At 42.2% G+C, this 15,316-nt stretch overlaps 1 protein-coding gene across 1 annotated transcript; it reads left to right on the top strand.

Moving 5' to 3' along the window:
• The first annotated feature begins 347 nt into the window (after positions 1–347).
• On the top strand, positions 348–2,911 carry LOC123137571 (protein disulfide isomerase-like 5-3). Its single transcript, XM_044557389.1, has 5 exons — positions 348–686; positions 1,058–1,161; positions 1,248–1,618; positions 1,834–2,141; positions 2,450–2,911. Exons 1-5 carry the CDS (start codon positions 450–452, stop codon positions 2,684–2,686), a joined length of 1,257 nt encoding a protein of 418 aa, XP_044413324.1. The 5' UTR covers positions 348–449; the 3' UTR covers positions 2,687–2,911.
• The last annotated feature ends 12,405 nt before the right edge of the window (positions 2,912–15,316 follow it).

Here is a 15,316-nt window from a genome sequence, read left to right as displayed (position 1 = left end):
CACAGTTTGCTTGGTCTCAATCGATTGAGACTCAGTCGATACTATATTCGTTTGATCTTGTGTGAAGATCCATGCAAAAACTTTCTTTGAGCATTTTCTGTTTTTCTTTTTATATACTGTGTCACTTGACTGAGACTTGATTGACTTGGTTAACCATAGGAGTAACCCTCGTGCTTGAATTATGATGTGATGCATTTAAACTATCTATGTTTGTGGGGTGTTGATACGTGACCAATTTGTTACTATTATTTGAGCAAACATTTTGAAGATTTGACAAGATAATCTTTAAAAATATGGGATCTGCTAGATAAGCATGAGCGATTTCTCTAAAAAAATATTTCGGGAAATGGGACGGGGGATCTTAGCATGTGGGCACTACCAGTTGAGGGCTTGAGTCGTAGTGTTCCACGCAGCTACCAACTCCGCTCGAGATCGAATCGAGCTCACTGATGCCGGCGATGGCCGTGGACAAGCAGCGGCTGCTTCCTCTCTTCGTTCTTGCTTTAGTGACGCCGGCCTGCTTGGCGAGTGGCGGAGAGGAGCCGGCGAGGTTCCAGATCCCCCAAGACGGGAGCGTGGTGGAGCTGGACGAAGGCAACTTCGAGGCGGCGCTGGCCGCCGTCGATTTCCTCTTCGTGGACTTCCACGCCCCGTGGTGCGGCCACTGCAAACGCCTCTCCCCGCAGGTACGTGTCCAACTATCCTCCCCGCCCTTCCATTCGATCCACCACCGCCGGTGTTCACTAGAGACCTCGTATTCCCAAGAGTCTGCAAGGAGGAATGCTATTGGGTTTGAGTGGTAGGGTAATTGATGCCAAGTGCGAAATGGGAAATTGAGAGATAGTGGTGATGGTTCAGAGACATGGATCGGATTTGAGTCGTAGAGAGGAAACGAAAATGGCACAGGCACGTCTAAGATCCACTCAACCCCTTGCTTGTAATAATAAGATTATACCACCAAGACTTGCAGGCCATGTCACTATCGCTTTCTTCCTGTTATTCCAGCATCTGTGTGGCCTGCGATGATGTGAACTGATAAGCCGTTGCCCATTTGCAGTTGGATGAAGCTGCTCCGGTTCTTGCTGGGCTGAGCACGCCAATTGTAGTCGCGAAAGTAAATGCAGAGAAGTACAAAAAGCTTGGGTCCAAATATGGAGTAGAGTAAGCGACCTAATCAAATATCTCTATGAGTTTGATTAAACCAGACGGGAGTTTTTATAATTGACATTTTTTTTTCCTGGATGCAGTGGCTTCCCTACTCTTATGCTTTTTGACCATGGAGTCCCCACAGAGTACACTGGTTCAAGGAAGGCCGGCCAGCTCGTTGAGAGCCTGAGGAAGCTTGTCGCACCTGATGTTTCTGTTCTCAAGTCCGACGCGGCAATCAAAAGTTTTCTCCAGGAAGCTGGTGTGGGTTTTCCATTATTTATTGGATTTGGGGTGGATGAATCCTCCATTGCCGAGTATGGAGCAAGGTACAAGAAGAAGGCATGGTTTTCTACAGCAAATGATTTCTCTGAGGATTTGATGGCCGTGTATGATTTTGACAAGATTCCAGCATTGGTTTCGCTCAACCCAAAATATAACGAGCAGAGTGTTTTTTATGGCCCCTTTGAAGGTATGCTTGAATATCTATTTGTTTTACGTTTCTTGTTACATGTGCTGAGTGAAATCCTAGATTTGTCATTCTGTTATCATTGATTGTTCTGCACCTCTGTTTTTTAGTGATGGAACTATGTAATTCACCTTCTATACAAAAACATGCACGCTCTGCTTTGTAGTGCATGTCTTTTCCGGATTGATGATACATAGCAATGATTTTTGTGGATGCAGGAACCTTTTTGGAGGATTTTATACGGCAATCCCTGCTTCCGATAACTGTGCCCATCAATGAAGAGACTGTTAAGATGCTAAAAGATGATGATAGGAAAGTTGTCCTTGCAATTCTGCAGGATGAATCTGATGAAACTTCCATGCAGTTGATAAAAGTTTTAAGGTCTGCAGCCAATGCAAACCATGACCTGGTGTTTGGATATGTGGGAGTCAACCAATGGGAGGAATTCACTGAGCCTTTCCATGATTCTAAGAGCTCACAGCTGCCAAAGTTGGTAGTCTGGGACAAAGATGAGGAGTATGAAGTGGTAAGTACAGTATTTTTGTTATCCCCGTTATTTTCACAAGGATGCCATCATCAAATTTCAGACTATCCCAGCTATAAGTCTGTATCTGTTCTCTGCATGTCACATGGTATTACTGATATGCAATTGTTATGTATCAATTTCAGACTCTGTGTCTGGTTTTGACATCACATTTTTGTTCAAATTGACCCGTTCATATCATATCCTTTTTTTACAGTCCGTTCATATCATGTGTTTGCTTCATTGCTTATACCACAATCACCAATAGTGACTACTTAGTTGTGCTATGATTGAAATGCTTCTTGTTGCAGGTTGAGGGTTTAGAGAGTTTGGAAGAAGGTGACCACGGATCCCAAATTAGTCGTTTCCTCGAGGCATATAGAGCTGGAAGAACAATAAAGAAGACATTGGGCAGACGCTCCCCAACGCTGCTCGGTGTGAATGCGTCGTACATCCTCCTCTTCTTGGTGGCTGTGCTTGTTGTTCTGATGTTTTTCTCTGGGCAAGGCGAGGAAGATCGCCAGCCAACACGAGCCCATCAAGAATGAATGTGTAGTAGTTTCCGGCTCCAGACTAAACTTAAGGATTTCCTACAGCAGAAGAATAGAATGGATGTTGTAGAAAGAGGGACCTGGAATGAGAATATTCTGATTTTGAATTTCACATGCCTTAGTTTTGACCTGCCCTTGTCTGACCTGGCAGTTACTAGCTCCTCTGTTTAGTGATTTCATGTCATGTGAAGTTATTTATTTTATGTCATGTGAAGTTATTGACTTGCACTCCAAAATAGAACAGGTCAGTTATCTCCTTTGATTCAATGGAACTTCATAGGATTTTTGGAGGATTTGGATCCTTAGGAAAAAATGGCGTTAGTCGTCAGAGTTTTTCTGGAGATTTCCATCAAAGTCAAACATCTTGCTAGAATTCCTTTGTTTCTCCTGTGTCACTCTTTGGTCCGAATTCCTATGGTTTGTGATCGATTCAAGAGGACATGCAATTCCAATCTTGTGCCTTTCTGTTTCTAAGTTTTAAGAATTCTGTGAATCAAAGAGGCCTTAAGAGGAGGAACAGGATAGCTAGCAAACTGCTACTCCCTCCTACTCCCTCCAATCCTTTATATAAGGTATATTTGTTTTTTAATAAAATTTCACAATGTAAGGTGCATTTCTTCTAATTTCTTGTAATTCCGTTTTTAGTCCTCTAGAAAAATGGAAGTATCTCTCCCTGATTGCATGTAGATCTCCTTGTAGAAAAGAAGGAAAGTATCTCTCTCACAATTATGTGTATCTCTTTCTTTCCTAGGCTAAATGATTTACCTGCCGATAATCAACTAATTAGCTAAGGCTAGTTTCATCCTATATTGTCTATAATTATGTGCCTTGGTCACCATGTCGAAAATAATACACCTTACATAGAGGAATCGAGGAAGTAACACGTAGTGCATGCATAGTCATCCTTCTCCATGTACTAGAGGTTGGGGCGCCACCTGGTGGCACCACCTAGGCGGGACTGTGCGCATGTATCTTGCTTCGGCATAATCGTCTGTCATGTTTGATCCTCATTCTCACTCATCATGTACATTAATATGGTTGCATGTTATAACATTAGGATCTATTAGTAGGACATTGATCAAACATACATATAATGTATTATTTGAGTTTAGAACTATCATAGGCAGTGGTACATCTAATGAGAATATGTACGACTCACCTATGGAGCATAAACGGGTGAGATGATGCATTACAATTAATCAAAAGCGAAGACAAGCTAACATGAGTGCTTCAGTTTGACTAAAGAAAAGGGACCTCATGAGGCCACGACTAAGGAACCGAATAAAAAAACACCTTTCAGAGTCCTTCAGAGGCTTGATATCGCCCATTTCCACATCAGAATTAGCTTGATGCTTTCTCTTGATCTTCATCTTGATGTACCCAACACAAATGCAACTTAGACAATATATGATGACTGCTAGCATGCTACTTTTGAAACAACAACTACAACCAATAAGCATTAGTAATCACATCTAAAACTAATACGAAGATACCAACCTTTTCCCCACATAGACAGTATGTTATATTTGCCTCTTTGAAATGCTCATGCAAATCAGGTGATTTCAATTCTATACAAATTAAATGCTTACAGAAAATAAGAATGTCATTATGCCACACAATTGCTTGGAGATGAAAAAAAATGTTCTCCTTGCATCTGATTTTTAAATTTGTGGCCTAGACTTGTATAGGTACTCAAATTCCCATAATCGACTTGCAGAAGCAAACTTTGACTGCCATGAAGCAACGACAAGGAATCACACATGATCATAAACATGAAGGATTCAGGAAGTAGAAGCTATTTATCTAATTAGGTTGCATAGACTTCCATGATTCTATTCCCCTTTGCCACAAAAAACTTTGACAAAATAGTAACAGGTAGATCACATGATGTGCAAAACAGAAACTAAAATGCTGGAGATGACATATAGGTTAAGCATATTGGAAAAAGTATGGTCCAGTCTAAATTGACAGTCTCGATGATTCATGTTGGCCTTTAGATAAGTTTTTGAACAACAGTTTTGCTTGCTACTTGTACAAGTCAGCATCCTTTAGAGCTCGACCATCGTCTGACCCCTAAACAATGGATGTGAGCAAGCTGTGGTACGCTTTGATGCTAATAGAAGCCTCAGTTTACATGTGATTTTCCATGTAATCTCATGTTAGCTAAAAGATTTAGTTGCTGTTTCATGTGTACAGGATATGGATGTTGCATTTTTTTTCAAAATACATGGTAAATGTTCAGTTATATGCATTCTCAATCTATCTTGCAGCATTGATAGAAGTCAAGATGCTAACACTTTCAATATTTTGATGATTTTTTTTATTTTCCTATGAACTTATCCTATCTTGTTTGATGTACCCTGAATGTTAGGTCTTGAAACATTACCTATGTAATTTTTTGTCTGCTAAATAATACTCGTAGTGATCTAAGAGGCTTATATTACTTTACAGAGGGAGTATAAGTTAGAGAATACACAATTTTAGTTTCTTTATTCTCTGCTTTGCCTTACTGGATTTTACTAACCTAGATAGCTAATACTGAAAGCATATATGTTTCTATAAATAAGCAGGGCATGCTCCATCCTTCGGGAGTGCTCCACAGGACATGAATTGTTGAGTAGATTGTGGCAGAAAATTATACATAGAGGTACCTCCGGTTATGATTGATCCATGACAGGCTATTATTGTTGCTATGAAAGAGGCATGTTATAAGGAAAATGTTAAAAATTCGTTTCTTTCAATGGTCAGTAGTTAACATGATTCTCTTGCTCTTCTCCTCAATTATGTCATATTTCTTATACCTTTTCTCTTCTAACATCCTTGCATGATAGCCAGCTAATCTCAATGATAATAGTATCTAAATAGTACCCATAAACTATATGCGCAAAGGCCACCTGGTATATTCTTGTATTGACATAGTATGTTTAGTTTGTGATTATTGGTATGCAACTGCATTAGAGCAACACAGATCAGTTTTGTTCTCACCACGGATGATGTACTCTGGTGGTTTATGGTCGTTCTAGAGAAAGTTAGTTGCTATGAAGTTATTATCGTGATGCATAAGTGAAACAGAAGCAAGCCGCTACATTGGTGTATTGCAAAAAATAAGAATATATCATAAGCACATGATTTGAATGTGCTTATACAGTATATTTATTGCTTCCACTTTTTTATTTTTGGGAGAAATATCAAGTATTTCAAATTGTAACAAATTAATAACACATAAGACCAATCAGTCAAAATGTGTTGCTAACTAAAGATGCCCCTTTTCAAAGCTTACTGTTTGGAAAAAATAAATGTTCCTTTTGGTTGTACATGAAAATGCAGACCCGGTCATGTTACTGTTGCCACCTCAATTGTGTTGTGCTATGTGTAAGTAAATAGTTCTGAATTTAAATCAAATAAAGGTGAAATGGTTGTACCATGCAACAATTGATCATTGAGCAACCATCAGTGCAGAGCAGAGTTGGGAAAGTATTGAAACCCTTAGATAAGCAAAGATTCGGTACATGAATTTAGTTACACAGGAGAAAAATTAGTCAATACGAGGGGCTTGTGACCACTGTGAGCTCTTCTGCATAGCTTCTTTTCAAGAATTTTCGGCTTCCATGGCAACAGAGGAGGTGAACATCGTGGATAAGACACATCAGTTTCATATGGTCATGAACCATTAATCCTCTAATTCATAATGTGTTTCTTTTTGTGACCCTTATGTGACAACAAATAAGTAGAAGCTGCGCCTTCATCCTCCTCATAGCGCCATTGTCCTGAGCCCACTCCGAAACAAAATATAGAAGGCTAAAACATTAGTAAGAGCATGAGATACATACAAATATGATACGAAGAAATTGAGGTAGTATTGATAAATAATATATGCAACAGATATCTCATAATCCTAACTGAGCGCAGTGTTACCAATTTTCTGCAGTTATTAACTCTGTTAAATATATTTCCACAAATAAAGTTATGATTTTTTTTAAAGAACTCAGGCGTTGGATAATGTCTAAAAAATAAACACGACTACAAAACTCCTCTTGGCATCCAGGCAGTACAAAACTTCAAAACGTGAACTGAATATAACTAGATAATGAGACAAAGATTCATGGAATTTTTTCATATAGTTGTGGAAGTTGTTGAAGACCTCCACGACCAGTAATTTCAGTCATGGAAGCGAAGCCTTAAATGCCTTTTTTTGCTAATTGCTTGAATATATGTGGATGTCCATGGTGTGGAGCAATACATTACTCCAATAAGGTAAAGCAAGACAGAATAAACAAATTGTGTTCTTTATGTTGCTTATATACTTATATTTGCCAGACCATGTATGTGATAAACATAAGCAAGAAACTAAATTGAAAAGAGAGTATATTCAGTATACATGTCTTCAGAAGCGTATATAAAGCTTATCTTCACCTTGTGATACATGAAAAGTGATTAAATGGACTCAATGCATGCCAGCATTGCACCAAAAACTTAAGCGCAGGAGCAGTACAACTTCATTTTCCTACGGACACAAAAAGAAGCACCGAACCAGACATGTCATTACACCCATCAAAATAGAAAACATGGTACTGGTGCATGTTGAACACTTACCTCTTGGCCGTGTGTAAGCATAGTCATATCTGCCCACACCAGAAAAGTAGGGGATGTTGGATGCATTTGCTCTTGCCAGTATCACTGTGGACCAAACTATCATAGTTAAGCTACCATCATTGAACTTGGGATGTTCAAGGGCTACCTCCGTAAGAAGACAGTTTTACAATTTTCAATAGATGGAATGCAGTTCATTCAACAAGGCTATCATATAAATTTTAGGATAAAGAGTGGAACGTTCAACCTAGCATAATCATGCTGATATGTTAGAATTTACCACGGCAGCAAAGTTTAAACAGTATGTTCATTGCATTTGTCTTATACACATGAAAGTAAAAACTGACACATAACATAGGTGAATTCCCTGTCCAACAATAAGGATTGTATACTAATATATCTATCTATGCCACTTTACCAAGATTTATATATGTGATGATAGTGTTTGGTCGGCACTACAGCGGCTACAACATGATAATATCATACTCCATGAATTTTGAGTTTGTATAGCTCTTACCAAAATTTCCAAGAATTTCTTGAAAAGCATAGCTCCAGTAAACATCAACACCATACACTGCAAATGATCTGTAAAATTGGATAAAGTAATACGACAGGGTTATGACAAGTTTCATATCTGATGTAGATAAATATTACTGAAAACGGGAAATCAACTACAACAATATTTGCATGATAGCAATGGCAGGAAATCATCAAGAACAAAGTTTGCAGTGACAGTGAAGGGAATAACAAAACTGGGATAACTAACTTTTGTGAATGAAACAACTTCGTTGAACTCAATTCCTGAACAATCATTCTTGTACCACACAGATATATGACAACAACATGGACAACTGAAGAGGAAAATAACAGACACATGCTGAATTTCGACAAAGTGAGAACTTTATCTATAAATGAACTACTCCCTCCGTCCCATAATATAAGAGCGTTTTTTACACTAGTGTAGTGTAAAAGACGCTCTTATATTATGGGACGGAGGGAGTAATTAAATGCATTCCGGTGTTAAGAAGGTTTCGTTCCTCGCAGTAATGACAAATTACTGCAAACAAAAACACAAAGCTATGAAGCATTGATCGGGTACAATTTGATATAACTACCAACTATACGGAATACACATCATTGCTATTTTCACTATATAATTAAGTCATATAAAACAATTGACTTCCAACTCTGCAAGTGAAAAATAAAGACAGTGCGTTCAGCGACAGAAATTGACAATAGTGGGTTTTCCTAAGAAATAGCAGATCTTTTGCTGGGTTGGCGTTCACTAAGCAACTAGAATGCCTAACAAGGTCACTGGATGGATACACATAGGTGGGGCAATGGCACCAGCAACAGAAAAACCTTGCTGGCAGCAAACCCTTGGCTTGGCGTTCCACCACAACGAAGCAACTGTAACACCCTGCGGCATAAAAACAAACAGTCGTAAAATCACGTGAAACAAGGAGAAACAGGTATCATCATGGGAAAAATGGTTTTTAGAGGACGCTTACTTCATTCAGAGCAATGCCGACCTCGAAAGATCGACAATGCATACGTACATGGTGCACAACGGCCAACCTGCTTTCACCTTTTATACAAGACCTTGATATCCTGCCGCATCACTTTGTTGTCCAGCAGCTCATCTTCACAGTCACCAATATTGACTTTGTTCAGCCGGAAGTCGTCCGACGTGCAGTGTTGCTCACTTCATTCAAGCCACAGCTTCGGTATGACTTCTTTCTTGAATGCAGTTTGATGGAAGCTTTCCTGATGCGGAGCATCCTTCCATCATCCCCATGGACTCTACATCAACACATCCACCCTCACAAGGACCCATGACAAGAGCTAGAGCATGTGCTTTGGAAACCGAGGTGAACTCCTTCCTACTAGACTTGCATATGGACACAAATGGAACATGTCTACTACCTCACCAAAATATGCTATGCATCCTTAGGTATGAAGTGGAACATCACCAAGAAGCTCAGGAGCACCCCCAAGGAGAAGGAGAACCACCCCAAGGCCATAAGGATCAAGACGGAGTGCAACAGCAGCAAAACAGCAAGTCCCAGGTGACCCCGTGCGCACGGCCCCGAGACCCGTGCCCACGGGCTACACAGGAACCCGGCGCTGGAGCACCCCGTGCGCACGGGCGTGTACCGTGCCCACGGGACCCCCGTGCGCACGGGCCCAACTTACCCCGTGCGCACGGGCCTCCCAGGATGGGCGGCTGAGATGGCTTCTTCGGCTCCACTTCTCCTCCTTCGACCCCAAGCCTATATATTCCGTACCTAGGGCCATGGTTAGGGTCAGCAAAGTATTAGATGAGATCTTGGTGAGCTTTGCTCCATTACCTTCCCTCTTTGAGGATCAAGACCCCATAGGGAAGAATCCTTGAGGATTTCAAGACCTCCATTGGGAGAAGACTACCACCAAGACCCCTCTTCCTTTGGATTTGGGATGAACTTTGCCATTGTATCTTTCCTTTGATTGTGTTTGAGACTTGTGGATCTTGTGTTGTTACTCTAGTGGATGTGTAATCGGGAATTGTTGGAGTGATTGTCTCTTTGTGTTCATCTTTGTGTTTTTCTTGTTCTTGTGATTTCTCTCCTTTTCCCCCTCCAAGTGTGAAAAGGTCCTTCCTAGGGTTCTACCTTGCATCATATGGTATCATGAGCCATGTTGATTCACATCTTGGAGCCCCTACCTTCCACTTTCTAGCTTGATTTTGTTGTTTTTCGTCCTAATCCGAAAATCCCCACCAAAAATAGCCCCAAAAAATTTTCTTGCAATTTGTTGATCTTGTGAGATTTGGTTGATTTGATCCACGAATTTGGTGTTTGGCAAGCGGATCTACACCTCCACCATCATCCCCACCCATCCCCCACTGGAATTTGGCCAAAAACTTGCAATCACCACGAAATCACAGAAGTTCATCCGCTCTCGGGAGACCCCGTGCACACGGGCCATCGGGACCCCGTGCACACGGGACCCCGTGCACACGGGCCTCACTTACCCCGTGCGCACGGGCCATCCAGAAACTTTCGGCCACTTTTCTATTTTTCTTATTTTGTTTCACCACCACCTCTCGTGTTTTTCCGCACCTTTCCACATGTTTGTTGAGTGTTCGGTTGCGATTTCTCTTGTGTCCTAAGGTGTTTCGGCTACTTAGGCGCAAGTTGGTATCATCATCGCCACCAATCATCGACTCGGACAACACTTCGGCTTCGACAAGATCATCTTCGACCGTAAGCAAGGACGGTAACCTCGACGACACTTGTACTCCCTTGCCATTAACTTTATAGCTTTGAGCCCTTTTGCGTAGCTTACCCATCGAGACTAGCTTGTTGAGTATTGCCGGGCCACGTCTTAGTGCACCATTTAGTGTTCCGTCCATCCCGTGCATCTACTACTTGTTACCTCATTGTGTGGCTCGCATATCAAGCATCGTGGCATAGTTAAAAAAAAAGATAAAAAGCTTTTAAGCAAAAGAGAAGAGAAGCAAAGAGCTTATAAACAATAGCATCGAGCCTTCGCAATCGTGCATCATCTTGGTCACCACATATATATGCATACTTGGGATAGTGAGACAAGTAGATTCTCTATTAGGTTGGTGCACTAGCGTATCTAGCCCATTAGTGCAATCGAGCTAGCGTCTCTCTAGTATTCGTACGACAAGAGCTTTTCCCGTGTTTTGATATCTTCGAGCTCATTCCTTGGTTGTGCGGATCCCATTTATCTTCCGTGTGTGTGTTCCTCGTGTTATATTGGGAGGTTGATCTATTTGTCTTATTTGCCATTCGTGAATCTTCTCAACTTTATCAACATCTTGACTAACATTTGCTTGAATTATTTGTGCCTTTCCTAACCAAGCTCCTCCATAGACCATTTACTTGTAGGTGTGAGAAACAATTCCCGGTACCAATTCCCCTATTGTAACATCACGTGGGATCGTACTTGTTACATCCACAATCTTCGGAAAAGGTAACTTTGGTTTTGTTCTCTCATTTTCCTACTCACCACCACTTTCTTATGATGGATAGGCCAAGTTCTTCTACCAACCCACTCTTCATCGAGCAAGACGACGACATGTCATCCTTCGTCACCAAGAGCCACCTCTTTGGTGCACAACGAGCTCTCCATCAAGAGAAACAAGCAATGAACGACCGCATCAACAACCTCGCACCGACTTGCGACTCTCCGAGCAATGTACACGCGACTACTTCGACAACAAGCTCGACGCGCACAAGCAAGAGAACGATGCAAGAATGGACGAGATCCAAGCTTTATTGGTCAACCGGCCTCCTTCAACTTCTTCCTACTCAAGACGGAGCCACTCAAGTCGACACTCCGACGACACCTTCTCCGGCTCAAGTACACCGTCATCGACCATTCTTCGACGAGCCGCGCGTCAAGACCGTCATGCATCTCGAGATCCGCTACACATCAAGCATTCACAAGAGCAAGTAGATGAGCAAGTTCCTCGCCCGCAAGCAAACCAAGTCGCTTTTGCTCAAGCTCAAGAACGACAACGTCTTCGTCGTCAAGAAGAAGAAGAACGAGCGCGTCTACACCAAGAGGAACAAGACGCCGAGGCCCAACTTCTTCAACAACAACAACGAGAAGCACAAGCTCTTGAGGCGGAACGTTCCCTTCAAGAATCAAGTCGAGCCATCGCCAACCGCAATCGCGAACGGCGCAATCAAGAGGAAGCCCTTCGAGAAGAAATACAAGAGAGGAACTATCAACCACGTGTGCACCGTCAAGTTTCTCAAGCTCCTCCCCAAGCTCGTCAAGCTCCACCTCAACCCCAAGCTCAACAAGAGCGACACCAAGTGGAACAAGTGCTTCAAGACCCTCCTCCACGCCAAGAGCGACATCATGAGGAACGAGAATTCGAGGACTTTCCAAGGCAAGAGCGATATCGCAACCGCTATCAAGATGAAGAGCAACGCTATGGAAAACTCAAATTCACAATGCCCAAGTTCAATGGAAGCAATGATCCGGAAGAATACCTCTCATGGGCATTGAAGGTCGACAAAATCTTTCGTTTGCATAACTATGAGGAAGAGAAGAAGATTGCAATGGCATCACTTGAGTTCCAAGACTATGTGCTCATATGGTGGGAACAAGTCCTTGAGCACCGAGAAGCAAGAGGTGACCCTCCAATCACCACTTGGGCTCAAATGAAGGATGTCATGCGAGCACGATTTGTGCCCACCTACTACAACCGTGATCTCTTCAAGAAGCTACAACTCCTCAAGCAAGGAACAAAGAGTGTTGAAGAATACTACAAGGAAATGGAGATAGCCATGATTCGAGCCAATGTCAAGGAAGATGATGAGCAAACAATGGCACGATTCTTGAATGGACTCAATCATCCCATCAAGAAGATCGCCGACTTCCAACCCTACTCCAACCTCATCGAGCTAGTGCATCAAGCGACCAAGGCGGAACGTCAAGTGCAAGATGACTTCAAGTACGCCAAGTACTCATCCAAGACATACGGCTTCTCCAACAATCAAGCTTCAACAACTCCTCCAACATCTACTTCAACCAAGCCTTCTCCAAGCAACGACGACAAGACAACATACAAGAAACCTTCGTCAAGTTCAAGTCGTCTTCCTCCTACTATAAGCAACTACAAGCCGCGTGCTTCTTCCTCTACTCTGACCGATGAGACCATCAAGACAAGTTCAATCAAGTGCTTCACATGCAGCGGCCGAGGCCATAAGTCCTTCCAATGCACCAACAAGCGCACCATGATCCTCAACGACGATGGCACCTACGACTCAATGAGTGAAGATGAAATGGAAGCTATTGAGCAAGTGGCCATGCACCGGCGCGTGAACGAGGATGAAGATGATCAAGTCTTTTGTGATGAAGATACGAGCCCCGCTCTCATTGTCTCCAAGGTCTTGACACTTCAGCATCAACAAGAAGAAGACCAATGATGCCATATCTTCCACACCAAGGCCGGCATCAATGGAAAGTCCGTCAAGGTCATCATCTATGGAGGTAGTTGCCACAACTTGGCAAGTGAAGAACTATGCTCCAAGCTTCAATTGGTCAAGAGGAAGCACCCGCACCCCTACAAGGTTCAATGGCTAAGTGACTCCGGCACTATACGAGTTGAGCATACGGTCCAAGTATCCTTCAAAATTGGTGCATATGAAGACACTTTGGAGTGTGATGTGGTCCCAATGACCGTTTGCCACCTCCTTCTTGGTCGACCATGGCAATTCGACCGTGGTGTCGTCCACAATGGGCGTACCAATCACTATAGCTTCAAGATGAAAGGAATGGAATATGTGCTACGACCCATGTCTCCTAGTCAAGTGATAGCCGACAAGCAAGCCACCCACCATACAGAGAAGAGTGAGAAAGTGATCCACCAAAACATGAGTGAGAGCAACAAGCCAAACTTGAGCGCCTCTTCGCCTAGAGAGAAAAACCTCATACTATTTGCCACAAAAAGTGAGATGAGAGAAGTGTGTGAGAACCCATCGAGTGTGATGCACTTTGTCCTTGTGTGCAAGGATGGAGAACCAAAAACTAACACCACTCACGAGCTACCTTTGGTGTTTCAATCTCTTTTGCAGGAATTTCAAGATGTTTTCCCCAATGAGCTACCTCCGGGTCTACCTCCTCTACGAGGCATTGAGCATCGAATCGACCTCATCCCCGGAGCGCCACTTCCAAACAAAGCTCCATACCGTGTCAATCCCGAAGAAACCAAGGAGATTCAACGGCAAGTACAACAACTAATCGACAACGGTCATGTACGTGAAAGCTTAAGCCCTTGTGCCGTTCCCGTTATACTTGTGCCTAAGCCCGATGGAAGTTTCCGCTTGTGTTCCGATTGTAGACCTATAAATGCTATCACCGTTCGCTATAGGCATCCCATTCCTCGCTTAGATGATATGCTTGATGAACTTAGTGGAGCCAACTTTTTCTCAAAAATTGATCTTAAAAGTGGCTATTATCAAATCCGCATACAAGAAGGTGATGAATGGAAAACTGCTTTCAAAACAAAATTTGGCTTATATGAGTGGTTAGTCATGCCTATGGGTTTATCGGAGGCTCCCGGTACTTTTGTGCGTCTCATGCATCATGTACTTCGACCTTACATTGGAGTCTTTGTTGTGGTTTACTTCGATGATATTCTTGTGTTTAGCAAAACCATGAAAGAGCATCTTGATCATGTTAGGCTTGTTTTGCAAACACTTCGCAAGGAAAGTCTTTATGCCAACATGAAAAAGTGCACATTTGGTGTTGACAAAGTGGTTTTCTTGGGTTTCGTTGTCTCTTCCAAGGGTGTCCATGTTGATGAAACTAAAATTGAAGCAATTAAAACTTGGCCCCAACCCACCAATTTGCAACAAGTGCGAAGTTTTCTTGGTCTTGCAGGTTTTTATCGTCGCTTTGTGAAAAACTTTAGCACTATTGCCGCCCCTTTGCATGCTTTGAGTAAGAAGAATGCTCCTTTTGTTTGGGGATCTTTGCAATCAACCGCTTTTGATGAGCTCAAGTCTTTGCTTACTCATGCTCCGATTCTTGCTTTGCCCAACTTTGACAAAACTTTTGAGGTTCATTGTGATGCAAGTGGTACCGGAATTGGCGGAGTTTTGATGCAAGAAAAACGAGCAATTGCATATTTTAGTGAAAAACTCTCCGGTGCTCAACTTAACTATCCCATCTATGACAAAGAATTGTATGCTTTAGTGCGTGTCCTACATGTTTGGGAACATTATCTTAGACCTCATGAGTTTGTCATACATACCGATCATGAAACACTTAAATACTTAAAAGGTCAAACTAAGTTGAACAAGCGTCATGCCAAATGGAGTGAATTTATTGAATCTTTCCCATATGTGATCAAGTACATTAAGGGTAAGGAAAATGTAGTTGCCGATGCACTTTCACGCATATGCACGCCTGTCACTAAACTTGAGTTGAATGTTATTGGCTTTGAGCACATAAAAGACTTGTATGCTAATGATCCATCTTTTGCACCTCATTATGCTAAATGTTTGATGC

The sequence above is a fragment of the Triticum aestivum genome, chromosome 6B (genome assembly GCF_018294505.1).
Source record: "Triticum aestivum cultivar Chinese Spring chromosome 6B, IWGSC CS RefSeq v2.1, whole genome shotgun sequence".
Taxonomy (NCBI): domain Eukaryota; kingdom Viridiplantae; phylum Streptophyta; class Magnoliopsida; order Poales; family Poaceae; genus Triticum; species Triticum aestivum.
This window is presented reverse-complemented; position numbering and strand designations above follow the sequence as displayed.

Excerpts from the sequence above, each read along its gene's own strand:
- LOC123137571 (XM_044557389.1), top strand. The coding sequence starts at position 450 with ATGCCGGCGATGGCCGTGGACAAGCAGCGGCTGCTTCCTCTCTTCGTT. Across the intron at positions 687-1,057 it reads GCAAACGCCTCTCCCCGCAG|TTGGATGAAGCTGCTCCGGT; the intron begins GTACGTGTCCAA and ends GCCCATTTGCAG. Across the intron at positions 1,162-1,247 it reads GGGTCCAAATATGGAGTAGA|TGGCTTCCCTACTCTTATGC; the intron begins GTAAGCGACCTA and ends TCCTGGATGCAG.